The following is a 16,404-nucleotide window of genomic DNA, read 5'->3' as shown; positions in this document are numbered from 1 at the left end:
TTATTTTATTTTAGACTTTTCTTTTGTTTTGTGTTAGTTATCCGGTTTATACCAAGGAATCTATACATCTGTTTATAATTATATATATTTAAATTTTATGTATGTTGCATTAGTTTTTATAATTATCTTTTTATTAGATGTATAGTTTAATTCTGTTTTGTCAATTTATGTGCAAATTTTGAAACTATGTTTCAAGGTGGCCCGGTATGTTGAAGCCGGTATGTTGCTACGCCCGTTGGCTTCTTGGCGTCATTGTTATCAGCCAAGAGCCAGTTGATGTGAAACAACAAAAGAGCATACACGCTCCGCAGCGCTACCAGCGCACCCGCAAAATAAATAGTTTACAGTCCACGTTTGATTTTATACACCCGCAAGCTATCGGCCAAACAATATGTGTAGTGATCATTCCCGTGCCCTGGTAAGGGGGAGTGAAAGAATATGAAGTACCAGGACCAGAGGTTATTGATGGAATCAGCAAATCGAGGTTGTTGTAAGCAGTTTGACTGATGCATTGCCTTGTTTTTGTTCGTTTGATTTTGGCAACTTTTTATTAAATAATTTATAGAAAATATATCAATAGAAGTGTTCTTTTTTTTAGTCTAATTTGTCTTATGTTATAATCTTTATTAAAATATTTCTTTTTCTCATAATGATCTGTTTATTTACAATGGTAATTTAATTTCAACATTAAAAGCACAAACATAAGCAAAGCAAACACGGGGTTTCAGATAGCTTTGTGATCTTTGAGCTAGTAAAAAATAATTTAATGTGCAGTATGAGTTGAAGCAGAAAGTATTTAAACAGTGCTGTGAATGCATATATATTGCACTTTAATTTTATAAATTAAAAAAACATAAGCATTTATTTTTAAATTTAATTTCTTTTTTTTTTTAGAAAGCTTACCGAGTTTTAGAAAAAAGTAACGATTTCATTCGATATTTCCGTTACAAATACTTGTACTTTTTCCCTAAAAAAGTAACGAAAGTACAAGTAAAAGTACTAAATTTAAAAAGTAACGAAGTACAAGTAAAAGTACGTACTTTTTACTTGTACCGGCGGTACAAGTAACGAAAGTAAAAGTACAGCCATATATGACTCCGACCGAGTCTGAAGTCCGAATCGGTGGTGCGCTTCTGCGCATATCATTCACGCTGGCTTATCTGTGCAGGCTCTTTGGGTGTGGCCAAATCCTTGGCACCTGAAGCACTGGATTTCGTGGCGGCCGCCACGAAACCTTTCCACCTGGACGGGCGTATTCAGCAGTCGGTCTTGTTTAAAGATTCTCCGGTGGTCGGGAACATCGCTCAGGATAACTAGGAAGAGTGGGGGGAGCTTGTATTCCTGACCACGCCTCTTTCTCATCTGCTCTGTTTTGATTGGTTGAAGACCAATGTCTGAGAGTTCTCTTTCGAGCTTTTCTTTCTCGGTGTCCACGTACGAGGGCTTTGATTTTCCTGCCGGTGGGATGCAGTGTATCTTTCGGCTCGGATGAAGTAGCTGGGGTCTCAACTGTTGCCGGGGCTTCAATAGTGTCTCCTAGCTCCATCTGTTCTAAATCAGGTTCCGCCGGTGTTGTGGGGATGATCTCTTTCTCGTGGTGGGGTTGCTCACTTTCTAACTCGGATTCAGAACTGGCTGGTGTCGCCGAGTTGACACCGTTCTTTCTCCGTTTTTTCTTTTCTTTCACAACAGTAGGAGGTAGTTGTGTCGCAGGCTCAGAGGTGGGGTTCGAGTCTGGCTCATCTGTTACTGGAGTTGAGTCAACCGGGGTTGTAGTCTGTATATCCATAGTTTCCGACGCAGGCTCTGGTTCTTCTGTTGTAGAAGTTGAATCAGCCGGAGTCGCTGTCTGGATATCCGTAATTTCCAAAACTGGGTCTGGAACTTTTGGCTTAGCAAGGGCTTTGAGTCCTTCTTCTAAGTAGATCATTCTATAGAGATTTTCTTTTGTCAGTTGGCCTTCATCAAAGCTTCTTCTCATTCGGATGGTTAATTGCTCTTGATCGTAAATCATACTTATTAAATCATCTTTGTCTTTACAATAAGAAGCCTTATTGCGGGCTGCAACCTTCATCGCTTCTCTAAGGGCATTGTGATCAAACACATCGTCATGAACGCTTCCGCGAAAGGGTCGGAAAACCTTCCCTACGCGGCCAAATCTTATCGAAGTCATCGTGGCAGGAGCTCGGTTATAACACAACCTAACTCTACGGTATCCAATGATCGAATGGTGGTCAAGTGATTGACAGAACTAGTATTCATATTTAGAAGAAATGATAAATTATAATATTGGTAGTCGGAATAGCAGTCTTATAGGTCTGGCCAAATAGTTTCTTCCCTACCTGAATGACTGATGGAGTAGGTGGAGGTTCTCTTTTGAAAAAGGACACCTGCTCACGGAGATTACTACTCGCCAAATGACGATTATGACGCCAAATGGAGATTATTACGCCAAAGACGATGAAGGGTCTCAAATGGAAAACCGATTTACCTCGATTTTGCGACATAGTTGATTAATTCTTCCTTTAGTAGGAGTGGGAATTTTACGGGGGAGCAAGGGATTTTTAGGGTGAAAGACTTTCTTATTCACCTCCTATTCTCTTATAAAAAGGGATAAATCAGTAAAAAGTAAGGAAATTTAATTAGACAAAAACTATTTAAAGATTTCAAATATAATTTTATAAAAAATTAGTATCATCTGCAATTCAAGATGCAAGCTTTAAAATACTTTGTTCGTTCAGTTCTCGTAAAATTACTCTCTCGTCAGCTCTATCTCTTTAACAAAATAATAATCTTATCTTCATTCTATAAAATTGAGTTAAAACATTACACGACGTTTCTCACAAGGGAAACTAGGGAAGTGTGACTCGCCAATTTTGAAATAAACTAGTGGGATGTATGTCTTATGAGGAATAATTTTAGGGGGCAACATTCGTTTCGACCCATAGAAGGTTCTGTGAGAGATAAAAAATAATTCAATGTATAGAAACATCGGTATTTTATTACTTCAATGCAGACTATTAGTTATTGTAATTGTCTCATATTCTAATTAATTGGATAATTAATTAATTTCCTGATAATTAAATTAATTAACATTCCTTTCGGCCCATAGAAGGTCCTGTGAGAGATAAAAAATAATTCAATATATAGAAAAATCGGTGTTTTATTACTTCAATGCAGACTATTAGTTATTGTAATTGTCTCATAATCCAATTGATTTGGAATTAATTTGCTAATTAATAAATTAATTAAAAAAGTAATTAATAGTTGATTAATTATTAATTGATTGCTAATTAATTATTAATTAATTAATTGATTTGCAATTACATGCTTCAATTAATTTGGAAAGTTTTTTGAAAAAAAAATTTAAAAAATTTGATGTCAATTATTTTTTTAAATTAACCTAACTGGTTTTCCTGAAAAACTGCAGACATATAAAATTTTCGAAATCAATTTTGACAATAAATATGCATTATATAATACGTGAAAGTACCACAAAATTAATTGGAGTATCAGACAATTATAATAACTAATAGTCTGCATTGAAGTAATAAAATACCGATTTTTCTATATATTGAATTATTTTTTATCTCTCATAGGACCTTCTATGGGCCGAAACGAATGTTGCCCCCTGAAATTATTCCTCATAAGGCATACATCCCACTAGTTTATTTCAAAATTGGCGAGTCACACTTCCCTAGTTTCCCTTGTCAGTATTTTTCTCATGGGTACCGTTCAGATGAGGAGAGGGGGGGGACTCCATTGCTAACTTTTTGAAGATTATATATACATATTGTGTGTTTTCGTGCTTCTTTTTATTCCTAAATTTAAAGGGCATATAGCATTGTATTATCCGATTGAAAATGCTAATCAAACTACAGCATTTGCTTTTCTTTTCTTTTTTTGAAACCTTAAAATTATAGTGTAAAAGAATCAATATTTCACAAAGATAGTTTATGTATAGAATTCAAGTGAAGATGCTACCGTTCATAAAGGTGCTTTATGAATGGTATTACCATAAAGATGCTTTATGATTAAAATTTTCTTACTATGTTATATTTAAAAAACTCATAAACATTAAAAGACTCGATTAAGAAATTTTTTTTACAAAATAATAATAAAAAAGATTAAAAAATCAACTATTTCTCGAAAAAGATATTCGTGGCACTTAAGTTTTATATAAGAATGCTTTCAAATTTTTTTAAAAGAATGCTTTCGTTGCTGTTGGTTCTTTTGTCGTCGTCGTAAAGTGTAGGCGAAAAATTACAAAGGTAGCATATTAATAATCTTTTGACACAGATTTGAGACTGGTGTTCGTTTTATAATTTTTTTTTTCTGATGCTCTAATTATAAGCAAAAATATATTTTGATATTTTTTAATTATAAAAAACACTCGAATAGTTACTAAAAATTCGCTTAGATTATCAGGAAATAATTTGTGCATTTTTAAAAAGCGTTATTCGAAAGAATTTTTTTTTATAAAAATGTATCAATAATTCTTATTCAAAAATTTATCAATAATTAATTTTGTAATTTCAATAATGAATAATTGTTTCTCTTAATTTAAATCTAAATAAGTGGACATTTGAAGATTGTTTGGATTGTTTGGAAAATTTTACTTTTAACGCAGGAAAGACAACAGTGTTTCATGTTGTAATTTGTAACCATAAATTATCAAAATGCTAAACATAATATGTTCTCTTATTTAGGCTTAAATTATTATAAAATAATTATCTTTTAATTCTGCTATTCAATTTTTTTTTAATGTTTGGAATGTCTCCTACCTCATAAAATATTGGTACAGTTTTTATTAGATTTTTCTCTGCTTCAATGTTATTTCGTGACATCTAATACAACTAATAGTTCAACTTTACGTTTGAAGGAATTTTAAAAATGTAGTTTACGAGCGTTGCTTAAGTAGTATTCTACGTGTTAAAAAAAGTTTCTGTACATATTATGTGCCCATTATTTTTTTTCTTCGTTTTGTTGTATAATAATAAAAAAAATGGAAATTCTTAAATAACTGCAAGAACTAATATGTAAGTAGTATAGCAGTAACTACCTCTTGTTAAGGTGTAACGTAATTTGAATTATGATGAAGTTCTTTAAATAAAACATTTAACCTAGAATAGTTATGCTGTTGGATGTGAATCCTTTAAGTTTAAGTTACTTCTATCTTTCAGCTAATCAAGATTATTATTGTAGTAACAGTAAACGTGCTAGAAATTTTAAATTAGCTTAAGTCACTTCTACATGTTATATCTGGTAAATTATGTTAATTGACGGTAAAAATTATCACAACGTAATTTAATTAAATCACTTTTGATTCCTTAAATATATTTTTTTTATTATTCAAAAAATAAGATATAACAGTAATGCAAAAAATCTTTCTAAAACTACTCCTCGACTGAGCCAACGAACTTCGGTGAAATAAGGGACATCAGAAAAATTTTCGTACAAATCTTGTAAAAACTGCCTGAACTGTCGGTGGTTTAGTCCTCTTCTCCTTATAAAATTTACTACTTTAATTACAGGTTGCCTGACATGGTCCATTTTTAAATGTTTAGATACCAATGATTCCTGATGAATTATACAGTGAAATCCCACAAAATTCCCTGATCGTTTAATTTAGTTACAACGCCCGAATGTTTGCTACGGATGGCAGGAGCGCCATCCGTAGTTGTGCTGCTAAGTATATTCCAGTCGAGTTCATATTCTGCTATCAAATGCTAAATTGCAGAATAAATATCATTTGCTGTTGTAGTACCTGTCAATGGAACGCACTTAAATATTTCTTCAGTTATTTCAAAGTTACTGTTAATGCCTCGTATAAAAACAGCAAGTTGAGCTGTATCGACAGTATCAGTGCTCTCGTCAACAGCCAGTGAAAAGTTTGTAAATTCCTTAATTTTCTCCTTCAGTTGAAGAACCAAATTTTGAGAGAAATCATTTATTCTTGAAGCAACAGTGTTTCTTGACAGCGAAATATTGTGAATTATTGACTTTTGAAATTGAAATGAAACATCGGCAACATTGAACATACAGTCTTTAATAAAATCACCATCAGTGAAAGGTTTTGATCTCTTCGCGATTTCTAATGCAATAATAAAACTTGATTTCAGGGCATCTTCGCTTTCTGTATTAGCTTTAGTAAACATCGATTGTTGACCTTGAAGTTCAGATTTTAAAGATGACAATGAGTCCATTCTTACTTTTTTAGTGTAACAATCGAATTTTGATTTATGATTTGTATCATAGTGTCTTTTCAAGTTAAACTCCTTACAAACAGCAACTTGATTGCAAATCAAACACAGTGGTTTACCTTTCCATTCTATGAAAAATATGCAATTTCTCATTTAGACTGAAAAAACTCTGCATTCACTATCAACTTTACGTTTTTGTGCCATTATGCCAAAATCGTAACAATTATAGAACTCGACACAATAATTATGGATATCACAAGCGCACGACACAAACATATGCACAATACCTTCGCAGTACAACTAAAATCCTTCTCCGACCGTATCGATTCGATTAAGACCCCCCCCCCCGCTGGATCCGCCACTGATTGCGATCTCGGGCCGTATTTTTAACATGACTGTTCTATATTAACTTAATCTACATCAAAAATATTGAAATTTAAAACCTATCAATATATGACCACTATCGCATAAGTAATAAATACAGACCAAGAACAATTTTAAGAATTGACAACAAATAAGTTGGACAATCTTCATAACAATTTTTACAATGTCTTTTGCTATAAAAATTTTTTTTTTCTTGCTTTAACGTTGTTTTCAAGAAGACTACCAACTAACTTCGGAGTCTCAAGAAAGTTTTTTTTTTCTTATTATTCTCTTCTTTTCTCTTTCAATAGATTAAACATCATCCAGAATCCATTTTTTACTGAAGACTGAAATACAAATTGGAAATTAAATCAGACAGATGAAAACACTTTACGGCCACATTTTGGAATGAAACAGAATTGCTAAAAAGAAACTTTTGCCCACTAGATGGAAGCACTATTTGGCTCCGATTCCTGAACAAAATTTTTCCAACTAAATAATTCACTGCTAGATGGCAGCACTATTCATAATATTGTTCGGAGGAAAAATAGTATGTTTCTGATAAAAAAATAAAAAATAAGATGAGTTCTCTAACAAGAAATGCTCTTTGAATATCTTAATGTTTGCATGTTTTTCAAGGAAACATGCCTTAATCTTTTATTATTCTTATTTTCTTCATAAGTAATTTTTCTCATACAAATATCCTCTTGTTAAAATTCCGATATTAACTTTTTTAGTAATACCCCATGTAAATATTCCCTTCTTCAATTGTAAATAAGCCTGTGAGTGGGTCAAGAATTAACCTGCAGTGCCGTACTGTAAGAATTATTCGCCAACTATATTATTTCGCCAACTTTTCCGACCTAACCTATGGCCAGATAGTTCGACACCAGGATCTTGAAACTTTTTTTTTACTTAATTACTAAGGAGAATTACATTTAACTTTATCTTTCTTTTTATCTCGCCAATCATCATGCAAACCCCTACTTCAGGTTTTTTTTTACCTTTTTTGGCAATAACAACTTTTCTACAAGGAATAAGCAACCCGGTGCAGGTGCCCTGGAAAACAACGCAGTTCCAGTACCAGCCACCATATGAGTTCGTCAAAAATTTCAAATTCACTGATTACTTATGCTGTGGATTGAATTAGGGAACAGGGGAGAAATGAAAACGGTGAGTTTGTACACGTAAAGGAACTATGTAAAGCATCGTTGCGATGACTTCGTTTAGGAGCAGGTGACCAGTAGTGTGTGTGTTAAGTGATTTGTGTCATTCACGTTCTGACGTCATTCACTGACTTGTGCCATTCACGTGACTTTCCTTTCGTAATCACTTTTAGTTTAAATATTTAAAAAGTTATATTTTTTCAAAGTATGTTTCATTTGAGTTTGCTTTATCGTCTTCTGTTTTTAAAGTTCTCAACATAAAATTCTTCCAAAATTACATTATTTAATTCCTTTTTTACAGAAATCTGCTGACGCCGATTCCTTTTTTGCTAATAAATGTCGCAGTGAAAAACATCTCCTCAAATTATGAATCGAAAATATCGATAAATTTTCTTATTTTTCCTGTGACTCGTTCCCGCACTTTTTTCTTCTTCTTTATTTCAGTTTTCTTTTATTTTCGTTTCACTGGTGGCGGGAAGTTTCCTTCTCCTTTTGAAGGTGGGGAAGTCAAGCAATATTTTTAAAGGTAATTTTTCTAATTCTTGAATTTAAATATAATTTGATTGAGACTTTTTTATCTAAACTTATTTTTTTGGTTTTCTGTATTTAATAACTAATGTTTGTTTTCTATTTCACTTTATTTTCTAGTTCTGTTTCGGTAATCAGCATTAATAAGTACAAGTGTGTTACAGGTACGTAGCGTTTTTATAAAGTGCTTATTTTTGATTTTTAAAAGCAATTAAAGGTGTTTTTTTCATTGTGTGTTTTTAAAAAGTGCTTCATTTTTCCTGTTCGAAATATTTTTCTTTACCCCGTTGATTTTCTCCATGAATTATGCCAATTATACCAAAAAATTTAAAAATTTTGTGTAAATTATTCGATTCAAAATTTTCACAATTCATTCAACCCCTATCTATTTCGGCTTGGCGTCGATCTGCAGCATAAGAAAACTCCAACCGTTTTTGTTACATATTTCTGTTTAAAAATTTCAGTTCACTTAAGTTTTTTTTATGAGATAACTCATTAATATATAGAGGTAAGATTTTAAAAATGTATGAAGAGAGAAGCTTTCAATATTTTAAATGCACCAAAAAATCTTATGCTTAGTTATGTTGAAAAATTCAGATTCGTCATTCCAAAAAACTTGAATTCATCTCTTAATGAAATTAAAAATTCAAATAAATATTATGAGTATTGGAACCATTTTAGGGGCCATTCACTAATTTACATTTGTAATATGAATGTAGAGTTTTCCTCGTTTTTTAGTTTAAATCTTTACACATCTTTATTAATTCAGTATGATCAATAATATTAATTTTGTTAATGTTTTGGTAAATATGCTTTTATAAATAGCTTTTATTTAAATCTAAAAAATACACTCGATAACCTTTTTAAATAATAGCTAAATTAATTATAATATTGAATTAAAAATTTTTACATAGTTAATTATAAACCAATTATTAATTTAAAATTAGAATGAGCCATTCAATATTGAATATATTTAAAATTGTGTAATATTGTTTTGTTGTTTTTTTTTGCGGTCATTATAATCAAGAAAAGAGTTATTTGCCAGAAACTAGTTATTTTATCATGATCATGTAAAGTCTTTGAAAATTATTTTGCATTTTGTTAATGTATTTATGAAGAATTTTCAACTGTAGGAAAAACAAAATTTTAATAGTGCGAATATACTAATTACAGAGTTGGGATTTTGACGTCAAAAACCAATTTTTGACTTGACACGTGAAAGCCCTGTCGAAAAGTGTCAAGAACCTGGGACACGTTTCTTTATTAGCATTGAGCACATTTTATAGGATATTAAATCATGCGCAATACTTCCATTATATACTAGTATAATTATGATTTATATTATTTATCATTTATAAAAGTATAGCCAAAACCATTGAAATTGTTAATTGATTTTTTTAATAACATGGTACAAGTCTTATAATATTGTCTGATCTTAAATATAAAAAAAAAAATATTCTATATGTTTGTTATTATTACTTATTCGCAGTTTAGTAGAATCTAAGTATAATTTTATCATGCGAACGAGCTTTTGAGATAAATTCAGACAACCATAAGAAAACTTTCAGTCTCAATAAATTCCTACAAAATATTTTATTTTTAAAATAATTGTCACTTTGCAATATTTTTCTTTGTTAAAAAATATTAAATGCCAATTTGTGTATTTATTACTTTAAATTCTTTAACTTTATGAGTGGGACTTTTAATTTAATAAATTATTACTATTTCAATATATTTTGATTTCTAATAATTTTTAGCATTTGTTCGTTTATTGAAGAAATGTGTAGAATCAAAAAGAATTTATTTACTTTACTTTCCAAAAATATTTTTAAAAATTTATTGTACTGAAAGAAAAGGAAAGAAAAACGTTAAAATTTTTGGAAAAATTTCGATCAAAAAAAAAAAAAAAAAAAAAAAACTACTTTCTTAGGAAATATTAGGAGCTGAGAATTTTCTGCACTCCTGTATATATGTACATATTTCCAATACATCATGACTATAATAGTAAGTAAACTAATTATAATTTTTAAAAAATATATAAATGTTTGTGTAAATGAGTTAATGATTTTTTAAATCAATCAGTTCCAGGGGTTTAGTTATTTACTATCCATATTTAATTCAGTTTTAAATTAAATTTCTTGAACTAGACTCATGGTACAGGGGAAAGTGTTACAGCTTCTGTTGGCCGAAAGTGACCTGGAGCACCAAAGGTAGAAGACTGATTTAGCTCCATAGTTTCATCTGCTAGCATTAGTTGGGCATAATGGAATGGCCTTCACGCCTAGGGTGGCCCTACCAGGAGCTAAGCTCCCAACGTACTTCGCCCATTCCGCCCAGTGGCACCCCCTCGCCACGGTGAGGCAGCTTGCAGGATTTGAGGGTTCCTCCTCCGCATAATTGGTATTTCAGAAAACGACCTGGAAGTGCCTTGCTTTTTGGGGGACCTAGAAGCCAGCAGACTTGTTTGTCTCGCTTTGCAAGTGGTCACTTGAGGTGTCTCTCGTATGTTCAAGGGCAAAAGACTTTTGGACTTAGCACTAAATGTAAGACTGCTCAGGCTTCGCCCGAGCATATTCTAAACTGCATCGATTTTAAGATCGACGAGGTTTTTTCAAAACCTCATCTGTTTTTAGACTTTCTGGACTTTTTTGGACTTATGGAATTGGTCTAATTAGGATGGACCTCTTGGGAATTAGAAACAACAACAACATTAAATTTCTTAATTACATGATATTTTATTATGTTATAATAGTTTTAGTATGTCAACATTCTGGTATGTACAGCTTCGCATCAATTTAGGTTTTATTCATACAAAACTGAAAAAGGAACTTAGAGTTCGAAGAACTTCAAAACATTTTTTTCTTCTCCTTTTTTCTTTCTTTCCTTTTTTTTTGTTTTTTGTAATTGTTTGCTTTGGAAAAAAAAAAGAGTTAAAATGAAAGTAAATGAAACTGATTTTACATATATAAAGTAAGATGATTGTTAAGTGCTCTCTTATAAAATAATTGTTCTTGTATTTTTATTTCGAATAATTAAACAAATTAAGGACTTTGATAAATTGCAATTTGACATATTTTTAAATTAGGGAAATTAGGAATTCTGACAGTAATTTTCAAAACAATAAGAGTTATATGTTAAATAAATTTCAGAGCATAACTGATGAAGATTTTACATGTATGATAATTAAAAAAAAAACTTCATATTTATAATAGCAATGTCGAAAGGTTTTTTTCGCATGACGATTTAATCTTTACCATCGATGTATCGAATAGTGATTTGGCCGAATACGGAATATTCGGCCGCTGAATAGTAACATTTAAAAAAAACATTAATATTTTTTTTTTTTTTACAGTCATTATTGAAAAATATTCAAAACTTATCTGTATTATTTGTATAGGGTAAAGAGAAAAGAAACTTTCACAGAAGTGTTTAGGATAATGAAAATAATTAGATATTAAGATAAAATATTTGTAAAACTATTTCCAGTAACGTATAGTTAAAAATACGATTTTAGATTATTCTTTAATAAATTGATTCAAATCCAAAAAAATCTAAATCCTCCAAAAAAAACTACGTCGAAAAATAATTTTCCAAATAATAGTTTGCCGAATATTTAGCCAAATATTCGGCTAACCGAATATTAGGCAAAAGGGCCGAATACCGAATAGTGACCAAATATTCGTTACATCCCTAGTTAAAACCTTCAATTGTCATTAACTTTCCAACCCTGCCTAATTATTATTTTTTAAAGTGCTTAAAAAATTTTTTGAGCTCTTGAAAAGTGCTTAAAAGGGGTTCATTTTTTGGTTCAAAAATTTTGCTACGTACTCTGATGTATTATTTTCAGTTTCAGTTCGTTGCATTATTTTCAATTATGGAATTGTGCTAAAATCACTATCATTTCTGAAATTTGTGTATCATGATATTACTGAGTTTCAAATTTTCTTTTGTACAATTTTATTTAATCGTAGAATTTTAATTTTGTTGAAACTCATTCGTAATTTAATAATTGTAATGGGTTTCCAGTTTTCTGCAGTAGTTTTTCAATAATTAAGATTAGTAATTAGTACGTCATTTGTAAATAAATCGAATTGTCATAGAGTTTAAAATGTTCACATTTTTTAGTCACGTGCGCGTTCTTTTTAGTTTCATATTGTTATTTAGAGCTCTTGGCTCTGTTAAAAGTGACTTTAATTGAGGTACTTAACCTTTTATAACGTAATTAAATTATAACACATTCATTAGCTTTAAAAACGTAAATAAATCTATATGCATTTAGGGTTGGCTTTTTGCCGGCAGAAACTGGTTATTACCGGTAAAAACTGGCAGAAACTAAAAAAAACGTCTATATTAGTTCTAGTAATTGCTTAATGACATTTTGTTTAAGTAAACTGAAAAATGAATTAAGTAAAGAGAATCTTATAGCTGTTTATAAAAAAGATGTGACATACAGATTTAAACAGGCAGTTACTGATTATCATTTGCTAGCTTATATGCTGCATCCAAAGTATTTGGGGTTGAAATTATCATGTGCTCAAGAAGAAAGTGCTAGAATTTTACTAGCCAATATTAACCCAGATTTTGTACCTTATGTCATAGCTTTGCAAAACAAATCGGCCCCATTTCCTGAAATTTATTTTTTCAGTCAAGTTTTGGCAACTACCCCAGCTGCTACACGGTGGTCCAGTTTTAAAAATATGCAATAGATGAAAGTTTCACAAATCTTGCCTTGATGGCAATGCCTGCTAGTTCTGCTGTACTTGAGAGAATCTTTCTCAAATTGCTCGTTCGCGCAGAGCAAATTGAAACTGAATCAAAACTTGTCTTTTGTTATAGATTACTGCAGAGTGCAAACAATGTAATATTTGATTTTGAATGGTGATAATTTTGTAAATAAATTATACTTTGTTTAACAGTTAATTGTTTTTTTCTACGAATTATCCATTGTATGTCAATCTCAGTACTTACTTTTATGTCATTTTCCGAATTTTTGCCAGTTTCTGCCACAAATGTGGCAGAAAAGGGTTTCTGCCATGCCAGTTCTAACCGGTTTCTACCAGTGTTTTTTAAACATACCAGGTAATTCTCGAATTCTGTTAGAGTTTAGGTAAAAAAAATACATACTACCGAATACCAATAAATTTTTTTTTTTTTTTTTTTTTTTTGCTTAGTGTTCTTAGTTTTTATTTCGGAGAAGTATTGAAGGTGCCTTATAATGACTCTATACTATATTTAGTTGTAATAACTACTAAGAAACTCATTTTAGTTTTAATTAATATTTTTTTCCTTTTTAATTCACTTTTAATTTTTCATACAAACACTTAATTTTACTAAACATGGATCAAACATGATAAGTTTTGATCCTTTTCAAGAAAAAAATAATTTCATAAATTATTTAGAAAATTAAAAGGATTAGATAATTAAATAAGAAATTATTTAAAAAATTAATGGGTTATTAAAAATCGTTTTAGGGGATAATTCAAATATAAGAAACTGTTAGTTGTTATCAAATGTAATAAAAATATCTGTTCTTTTTTATTGTTCTTTTCTGGATCATCTGAAATGATATCATGTTTTATATCATATTTACTGAATTCATATTAAATTTTTTATGGTGGGTTTTATTCAGGGTTGGGTTTTTGACGTCAAAAAGTGGTTTTTGACATGACAAGGGTATAATACTGGTTTAAACCGTCAAAAACCCGTCAAAAATGTCAAAAACTAAAGTTTGCCAAAAAAATATATAAACTTCAAAACTACCAACAGTTGCCATGCATTATATGGAAATTTAATTAAACTATAGGTAATCAGCAGGTTTTAAAATATTTTTTAATTCAAATTAAAGGTAAAATAACAGATTTAAAATCTCAGAAATTTATATTCAAATGCATGTGCAGAAAAATTTGCACAAAATTTTTTTAAATATTTATATTTTGAAAAAAAAATTTTTTTTTTTGATACTTAAGAAAATTAAAAGTTTATTACTATGCATTTTTGACATATAAGGAACATATAACTAATATTTATAAGGAACTTACAAGTTATGTTGTATAAATACAAACTTGATACAAGTGTATGAAAATTTTTTTTAATGTTATACCGAATATCTTTATTATCCAGTATGTTAATTTGAATTTAAAAGTAGTTATATTTGTGATTAATGATAAATATAATTCATATTGTTTATTATATTTATTTATAATTATTACACTTATCATTTTAAAACAATTTTTACCTCTTAATTTTTTTTTCCCACTTGTATTAAGAATACAAATAATGCATATCTTGAAAGCAAGAAGTAATTATTCAACAGCTGAATATTTAGATATTCAACAAAACTATGTATATAGTATTCAGCAAAATGAAATTCACAAGTATTTGGATAAACTAAATTTTCAGCATAGTAAATGAATAGGCTGAATATACTGTAAATCGACACTAACTACTCTGTGTATTGTACTTAAATTTGTATTGTCTTATGTTAAAAAGATTATTAAGAAGATTTAAAAGAATATTAAAAAGATTTTTCTTTAAAAGATGTCTAATGTGCAAAACTGCTAATGTTCATCTTTAAAAATGTCTAATTTTTAGTATAATCTATACTATGCACTAAATTTGGTTATAAATAAATTTCTTTATAATATCACTGCAGATTTTCAATAACACATGAAAATGAATACATAATATTACAAAAAATGTGAGCTTTCAAAAGTACAAGATTTTGGTTACTATTCAAAATATAAGTGTTTCTTTAAAATTTTAAATTTATTTTTTCTAGAACATATTTAGAAACACTATCCTTTATAAAAAATATATAAATTTTATGTATTAATTAAATTTCACATATGAATATAGGTTTTTGACATTTTCGACATTTTTGACAGTGAGGTTTTTGACGTGACGGTTTAAACCATGGTTTAAACTGTCAAAAACTGTCACATGTCAAAAACCTGCCAACCCTGGTTTTATTGATGTAAATTTTTCTACTTGAATAACTTTGGTGTAAATTTTTTATAAATATGTAATGTATGGATTTTTAATGGTAACCGGAAAGATTAATCGATAAAATTTTATTACTTTAGCACTTTTTTTACTTCGTTTAGAATATGATATAAATCAAAATTTCTCAAAATAAGCCTATTTCTAAATGTAAAAAGTTTTCAAGGGTTCTTTCAAATATTATGCAAACACGTAAAAGCAGAGGGGTTGCGACTTGAATTTTTTTAGCTCACAATGTGCATGTGCCGTTATGACTCAGGCGATAGAGCGTTAGCCTTTCAATGAGGTGAACCTGGTTTAAATCCCAGCGATAGCTGGTCTATACGAATTCCGCATCCGATTTGCACCGACCACAGTGCTGAAGTGAAATATCCTCAGTGGTAGACGGATCATTGGTTAGAGTATTTTGCTGTCAGGCTATCTGTGGGAGGTTCTCGTGGTTTTCCTCTCCATGTAGCGCAAATGTGGAATAGTTCCTTCAAAAAAGTACTCCTCGAAGGCAAATTTCTCCCAATACTTGAGGCCGGAGTTCCTTCGTCTTCTGAATTGGGTTCAAAATGACAAGGCTACGGAGGTGAACATTAGTAGTAGTAAACCCCAAAACTGGGTCGGCTGTTCAAATAATGTGTATATGACCGGAATAATGTGTATATGAATGTAACGGTTATAAAATGTGTATATAACCAATGCATACGTCAGACCTCACGTCCAATTTTTAATGCAAATAAATGTGTATAACAAAAGAAATTCAAAATTTTACAATTAGGAATATTTCAAATTTGAAATTAAAGCAAATTTTGGAAAAAGAAAAATTATCTTCGATGAATCTCACAATTTTAGAAAATGAATTGAAAGTAAAATTTTGTTTTATGCGAAATTGAATCGTTTATTTAATTTTAATCTTAAAAATTAGGTAATTTCAGATATAATTTCAGTTTCACGATGTTAAGTAGGACTGGGCGATGTAAGAAATTTTATATCGTTATATATCGTCAGTTAGATACGTGATGTATCGTTATTTAACATATGTTCGAAAATTATGAATCAGAAATCTTTAAATCAATCAAAAATAAATAAAAAGGAATAAATATAGTACAAAAAAATTTTAATTCTGAAAAAATGCTTCTATAACATCAAAAGCATTG

General features: G+C 30.1%; 1 protein-coding gene across 1 annotated transcript; it reads right to left on the bottom strand.

The window, feature by feature from the left end:
• Positions 1 to 5,729: 5,729 nt before the first annotated feature.
• Positions 5,730 to 6,206, bottom strand: LOC147808461 (general transcription factor II-I repeat domain-containing protein 2A-like). Its single transcript, XM_087165055.1, has one exon. The coding sequence runs from the start codon at positions 6,204 to 6,206 to the stop codon at positions 5,730 to 5,732; it is 477 nt and encodes a 158-aa protein (XP_087021181.1).
• Positions 6,207 to 16,404: the final 10,198 nt, after the last annotated feature.

This window comes from Parasteatoda tepidariorum, chromosome 5 (genome assembly GCF_982258835.1).
Source record: "Parasteatoda tepidariorum strain Cologne lab strain chromosome 5, Ptep-v5.0, whole genome shotgun sequence".
NCBI classification, from domain to species: domain Eukaryota; kingdom Metazoa; phylum Arthropoda; class Arachnida; order Araneae; family Theridiidae; genus Parasteatoda; species Parasteatoda tepidariorum.
Note: the sequence above shows the minus strand (reverse complement) of the source record. Positions and strands in the feature narration are given on the sequence as shown.

Coding starts and splice junctions, on each gene's coding strand:
- LOC147808461 (XM_087165055.1), bottom strand. CDS start 6,206: ATGGACTCATTGTCATCTTTAAAATCTGAACTTCAAGGTCAACAATCG.